This window comes from Malania oleifera, chromosome 12 (genome assembly GCF_029873635.1).
Source record: "Malania oleifera isolate guangnan ecotype guangnan chromosome 12, ASM2987363v1, whole genome shotgun sequence".
NCBI lineage: Eukaryota > Viridiplantae > Streptophyta > Magnoliopsida > Santalales > Ximeniaceae > Malania > Malania oleifera.
This window is the reverse complement of record NC_080428.1, coordinates 49,672,927-49,679,797: the sequence shown is the minus strand read 5'-3', so window position 1 is coordinate 49,679,797 and position 6,871 is coordinate 49,672,927. Positions and strand designations below refer to the sequence as shown.

Here is a 6,871-nt window from a genome sequence, read left to right as displayed (position 1 = left end):
ATCTTTCACTTTTTCATCCAAATTTAATTAATCGGCCAAAATTTTATTGAAAGCATTTATGTGGTCATTAATCGAAATATCTGGTTGATATTGGAAGTGAAACAATTTCTTTTTCAAATAGAGCCAATTTTCCAAACTCTTGGTCATAAATGTATCTTCCAATGTCGTCCACAATTTCTTTGCAGATGTCTCCCTCATAACACAATATTTATGATTTTTAGCTAGACACGGACGAATCGTACCACATGTCTGACGATTGATCTTTTCTCAATCTCTGTCACCCATATCTACTAGTTTATCATTCAAAGCAATATCTAACTCTTACTGATACATGATGTCCATCACCTCACATTGTCACACACCAAAATTATTGCTACCATCAACTTTCTCCACCTCAAATCGAGCATTAGTTATCGTCTTTGATGATGATGTCGAAGCCGAAGGAGTCGGAGTTCGTGTGGACAGAGTTTTTTCTACTGTTGCACTAGTTTCTGCCATATTTTATATATTCAATAGCCACCAACAAAGCAAAAGGCTTAGGATGAATAGTACATACCAACTGGCTCTATTCTGTTTTATTCTATAAAATTCCATTTTAATTAGGCCGACTTCCAAGGAGCGATTGAGCTGCAATGGTCTCTGAGCGCCTGCTTAGATAATGTCTTTCTTAGACATCAAACGTGGAATCAATGATCCTAATAGAGAAACACCTTCGTATCAACACTATTCAGCCTAACTCTGATACTAATTGTTGTGTCGGACACCTCACTTGTGTCAAACATCAATATTACAACTAATACTATTGAAAATATAAAGAACTAAAGCAAATGCGAAAACTAATAATAAAAGATAGTAAAAAGAACAAGACAATAATTTAACGAGGTTCGAAACAGAATTACCTACGTCCTCGAACACTAACGATCAATCCACTACTTCTTAACAAAGTACAATTGTGAGGTGTGTTTTACAAATAGAGAATTGAGCTCTTTATATAGCTTCAACCTTAAGTCCAAAAAACACTTTTCACAAATGTGAGACAAATAAAGAAAAAATTCAAAACAACCTTTTTTTACCAATGTGGGACAAAAAACAACACATGAGACCTACTATTTCATGCCATTTCATTAGGTTGGGTGTCTAGTCGGAGGACCATGTTGGTCCAAAAGACCTAATTTTTACTTATTTTTTAGGCATAGGGATATAACAATTTTGGACCCAACTTCGATGAGGTATTGTTTACTTTAACTTACTGGCCTTATAAGTTTATTTTATAACAAGCATCTCAAAAATTTGAAATTTAAACCATCCTTATAAACTCTCAAATTTTCCTAGTATAAATCATCATATATGGGATTATGACAATAGCCATATAGGATATAAAAGTAAAAAGAATGAATTAAGGATCTAACTCTAAGTTTTTGGTCCACTTTTATATTTTTTTACCTAATTTTAATGAATTGATTTTTAATGTGCAGTCCCTTATTTAGAATTTGAAATTCATGTCCAAACAAAATATCATATAGTAACATTTAAATCTATTAAATATTAAAATATATAACAAACTTTATTATCAAGGGTTCGATATTGATATTAAAACATCATAAATACTACACTTACCTTATAAATGTTACACTTATATTTAATTATTGTTTTGTACATATTGTACTTTGAGAATGGTAAAATTACATGAACCGATTGATAAGTATAAATGTGATCTTAAGATGGTAAGTATAATACTACTGTTAAAATGTAAATTTTTTACTTATATAAATTTAAAGATTTATATGATAATGCAATTGATGGATTTTAAATTTTAGAGCAAATGACATTGAACTTTTTTTTCTTTTTAAATTTGACAAAAAGATACTAACGTTTTTAAAATTTTAAAAAATTTATGAAACCTCGCCAAAAGTTTGATTCTCTAAAATATTTTAATGATTTCACAAGTCTCCTCAATGCTTTATTTTTTAAGACCTTATGCCCATCATTTTTGTCAAACACAAAAAGTAAATTTGTGTCTTTAATTGGTAAATCTCAGGATAGAGTTACAAAAATGTTGAAATTTGCGAGATCTTCATTTCATTTTTTTGAACTTCAGAATAGGATCTTAAAAGTTTTGAAATATTAACTTTATGTTTGAAAGATCAGCCGAGTTGACTCAAGTTGTAAGGACGACTCGTGACTTTGATGACCCCGAGGTCATGAGCTTGATTCTTCCTTGAGAGTTTATTCCGATAAATTATCAGGGTTGCGTCAATGGGTGAACGACTTTCATCTCCTCGGATTTGGTGTCGTACTATAATGTCTAAAATAGTAAAAAAAAAAACTTTACATTTGGAAGAAAAAATTTTAGATTTAAATTTGTATAGATTCAAATAAATCTTAATGTAAAATTACATCAATTTTTAATAAAAGTTTTACATTAATATTAATTTAATTCTTAGAATTTAAATTTTTTTTTAAAAAAAAACACTACTAAAAAGAGAATAATGTTTTTTCTATGGAGAGATTAGTAATTTTGTACGCTAGTAAAGAGTCTTTTCCTTTGCAAATATCACCTTTTTTTTTAAATGATTCAACGGTTTGTCCGTGACCGGTAAACCTGACGACTTACCAATCGCGGAGAATAAATTTCTTTTACACAAAAAATTAAATTTAAAAGTAAAACAATAGCGCGTGACTGCAACGTCATTACAAAAGAAAAACACAAGCAAACTGTGGTCTCTCTCTCTCTCTGCTTAACCGCGCCAGTGGCGCCACTGTAGGCTAAAGTAAATCTCTCTCTCTCTCTCTCTCTCTCTCTCTCTCTCTCTCTCCACAATTTTCGCCGTCCTCCCTGGCGACAAGCGACTAGGCGGTCACCCTCTCGTTCTCCTCCTCACGGAGTTACAGGTATCTTTTTGATTTTTTTTTGATTTTTTGGATGATCGCTGGCATGTGATTATTCATGATTTTGATGAAACATCAAGAACTTGGAGCAAGCTGTTTGGATTTCTTTTTTTATGCTAAGTCTGGATTTTTGTGTAGGAGGTTCTTGTTGATTTTTGTTCCTTTTTTGGTGAAAAAAATTGTGGGACTGAGCGCCTTCTTGGGTATGGATGCAGTTGGTTTTTTTTAGTTTCAGTGGACCTGTTTTATTTTTATTTTTATTTTTATTTTCCCGATCGGACGTTAAGATCCCATTTGAACTTTTTGATATAATCGAGTTTTCGACTGATTGCTTTGGAGAGCGGAAAATGTTCTTGAAGAAGTTTTTCGGTATAAACAGCTAATCCTTTGGTAATTCTACGTTTTTATGTAAATAAATAATTCTGCTTATTTCATTAGTGAATTTTATTTAATTATTCCCACTTCAACGAGTATTAGGAATTTGACTCATTTTCTAAGGTTTTTTTTTTGGTCAAATTATTTGGTATCATGCGTTATCCCGTGTTTGGTAGCTGAGAAACCTGAGATAAAGGAAAGTAATTCCAAGTGCTGCAGTTTCTGCTCCTCAGGTGTGAAATTGTAATTCATATTAAGCCGATTACTTCATTTTTTGGGGCGTCTAACGGGAAAAATTAAGGTGTTGTATTTTCTTTTTGTTTATTTTCCTTCACTTTCTCAGCAACCAAATAAAAGTCCATACCCATGACTGTAAGTACTTCTGTTATCAAGTGTTTTCACTTTTCATTTTAGTGCGTGGTGTTTTGGGGCAAAAATTGCTCTGTTTTCTATTTAAATTTATTTTTAGATCAATTGTTCATGTGTTGTTTCTCCCCTCGCTTAAGCAGGCAATTGGGTATTTAGATCATTTTCACAAATATATGTGTGTGTGTGTGTGTGTGTGTGTGTGTGTATTCAGATTTTAGTGGAGAATTGGGATTGGGAAGGATCTGTAATTATCTTCAGTTGTCAAATTTCTCTCTTTGCAGATTTCGCTTTGTTGTTGAATTCAAATAATAGTCGAAGTATAAAAAAACCTAGCTCACTGTAAAATCCAATGGCGGAAAAGAAGCTGAATTTTAATGCACCACTTATGTCTGTGAGGCGTTTTTCATCACCACAGCATACTTCTGATAGGGAGAACAAGAGAACAACAGAAAGGTTGCCACCCAGCAGGCAACATTCTCTTCCTTCACGTAAACCAGGCTTGAAACTGGAAGAGTTGACAGAACCAGCTGCCGTTCCATTTACATGGGAGCAGATTCCTGGAAAACCAAAGAGTGGGAGCAGATTCCTGTCCAGTCCCCGCAAAGAACGTTCAATTACTCCAACGCTACCACCGGGGAGGGCTTTAGAAATTGTGCAGCAACATTTAGAGAGAGAAACTGAAGATCAAAATGTATTGACATCCCGAAAGGAAGCATTTCCCTCAAATGTCAGTATGTCAAAATTGGAGGGCTCAAAAGAGCAAAACAATGAGGGTGATTCTGACATGGAGAGTTGTGATGCTTATTCTGATGCACTCGACACACTGTCACCTGCAGAATCATGCTCCTTGAATTGTAGTGTTAGCGGTTTGAGCGGGTCTGATGGTCCAGATGTGAAGCCTTCTGGATCCTTTTCTACAGACCCACAAACCATGGACTTCATGATGAGACGCTTCTTGCCTGCAGCCAAGGCAATGACACTAGAGCCACCTCAGTATGCTTCAAGGAAGCAACTTGTCCCGCCTGTGGAAAAGGTGATCGGTGGAGATAGGACACCTCCACTGAATCAATATGGATCTAATATCGTATCACTGTATCATCAGGATGTAGGACAAGAACAGAGTGAAGATGAGGATAATGATTATGATGTTTCTGGACAGAGATCGGCTAAATCCTGTGGGCTAATTCCCCAATTTTGGTTGAAGAATTCTTTGGCCCTTTTAAATCCAGTGCCAGGGGTGAAATCTAGGCTCCATGTTCCAAAAGCTGCACATATAAGAGATAAGAGTCAAAATTTCCACAAGGTAGTTGGAGAAATTTTATTTATTTCAATTTTTATTTTTAATCTAAAATTGTTGCTATATTAGAAGGGATTGTAGTTCTTTGCTGACAATCCTTTTGCCATGCAGCATGCTTGGAATCCTGCTTATAAGCGCAGCTTAGATCATGAAGCCCAATCAGCCAAGCTGGCTGAGATTGAACATAAGCTTAATACTAAATCCAATCAACTTAATTACTCTAACATTTCAAGGGCAAGAACTGGATCATCACCCTATAGGCACTTGGGGGTTGGTGTTGTAGCTCCTTACAAAAATGAAGCACCTCCAACTTACACTGATGCTAGAGTGGGGCTTCTTAATGCATCTAAAGAAGTTGAGGATTTCAAAGCTGACAGATTGAACTTGTATGGTGAAGGTTGTAATGACTTTGAAGAAGTGTGTAGCCATCAAAGTAATACATTTGGTTCTAGTTCATTTAATCCTCCAGTTGAGAAAACATTGTACATAGATTCTATAGATATGGTTGGAAGTCCACATTGTTATTCAAGTTCTTCCGATACCAAGGGTTTGATTTGCTCTGCTGATGAGGATTCTAAGGCTTGGGAGGAAAGCAAAGGGATGAAAAAGACTACTGCTGCAATGTCTCCTATTCAAGATATTGAATGTATGAGTGCTACAGAGGAAAAGAGGGGCACACTGAATCCTAAAGTCTCTAGGCTTGTTGATATGCATCGATCTTCATCCTTGGATGGGTCACATCTTGGTGGCCAAACAAAAATAATGGAGGGCAGGCAGGATGGTGGTCCTGAACAGGAATCTAGGTCCTTGGAATGCTTGAAAGGACCTGCCGGTGGAGACCATAAGAGTAGCAAGCAGGTTCCAGAAGCAGCTGATCAAGAATGCACTAATGTCAGTTATTTCCAGTCTGTAATTCCTCCACCTCTACCTAAATCACCATCTGAGTCTTGGCTCGGACGAACACTGCCTTCAATTTCCACCAAGAATTCATTTTCGAATTCACATCTTGGAACCCAGTTCCATCTCAGAAAGCAGGCTCCCAAGACACCCCCGGCTGGTTCCAAGTGGGAAACCATCGTAAAATCTTCAAAATCACATTATGATCATGCACGCTATTCTGAGGTAAATTCATCAGTCCTCAATTTCTAATTTTTTATGATAGAAGGTGTGCTTGCTTGTACAGAACCAAAATGAACATTTGTTTTCACTGGCAGGAACTGATTTCTCATGTTTCCCAGCAATCCAAAACTTAAAAAAGTACAAAATGTCCCTTACAAAGTACGTGGACTTTTGCACATACATCGGGAATTTTTGTTCTGGTATAGTTAAATGGTAAATAAAAATTTCCAGCCTATTTTAAGTCAGTTTTTGTTTAGGCCTTGCACCCGTTTTTACTCATTTGTTATATTAAGTCTGTGGAATGTGGTGTGCTCATTTCCCTTTTTACAAGCACAAGTTTGCAATGAACTGTTAATACCTTGTCTTTACAATGGCAATGAGGTGATTGCCAATTCGGCTGGAATTTAATCTCTTGTAATGTTCATTCATTTTGGAATATCAGTTATGCAATTGAGGCAGATCCTACAAGTTTGTTAGTCTGCTAAATTTCTTGTACATTTAAATTGAGGTGGCTGTGCAAGATGAATTTGTGTTCAATTGGATGTTTTCACCTTGTGTGGCACCTTTTTTGCTCAACTGCTGTGTCATGAGGCCGAAGGCCTCCTGTCTGGGGTTGCTTTGTATAAAGAAACTGAATATACTTCCAGATTATCAAGATGAAGTTGCAAAAGGAAATTGTAAATTTTACATATGCCCAGCCAGCTTTATATACAAGTGATGGCTAACGAATAAAACAATTTCTGTTAAAAAAAAACTGTTATAGATATTTTTACTAAAGCTACCAATGGTTATAAGAATTATATCACAGGCAGTAGTTCTTCG

The 6,871-nt window shown here is 35.6% G+C and overlaps 1 protein-coding gene across 5 annotated transcripts; it reads left to right on the top strand.

Annotated features, from left to right (window-relative positions):
* Positions 1-2,687: 2,687 nt before the first annotated feature.
* On the top strand, positions 2,688-6,535 carry LOC131145188 (uncharacterized). Of its 5 annotated transcripts, none has more exons than XM_058094319.1 (7): positions 2,729-2,892; positions 3,028-3,279; positions 3,441-3,497; positions 3,608-3,636; positions 3,915-4,936; positions 5,042-6,052; positions 6,145-6,535. In XM_058094319.1, exons 5-7 carry the CDS (start codon positions 3,983-3,985, stop codon positions 6,181-6,183), a joined length of 2,004 nt encoding a protein of 667 aa, XP_057950302.1. In that variant the 5' UTR covers positions 2,729-2,892; positions 3,028-3,279; positions 3,441-3,497; positions 3,608-3,636; positions 3,915-3,982; the 3' UTR covers positions 6,184-6,535. The 5 variants fall into 5 exon arrangements, with proteins under 5 accessions (XP_057950303.1, XP_057950302.1, XP_057950304.1 ...); XM_058094321.1 differs by having other exon boundaries at positions 3,388-3,497; XM_058094318.1 differs by lacking the exons at positions 3,441-3,497; positions 3,608-3,636.
* The last annotated feature ends 336 nt before the right edge of the window (positions 6,536-6,871 follow it).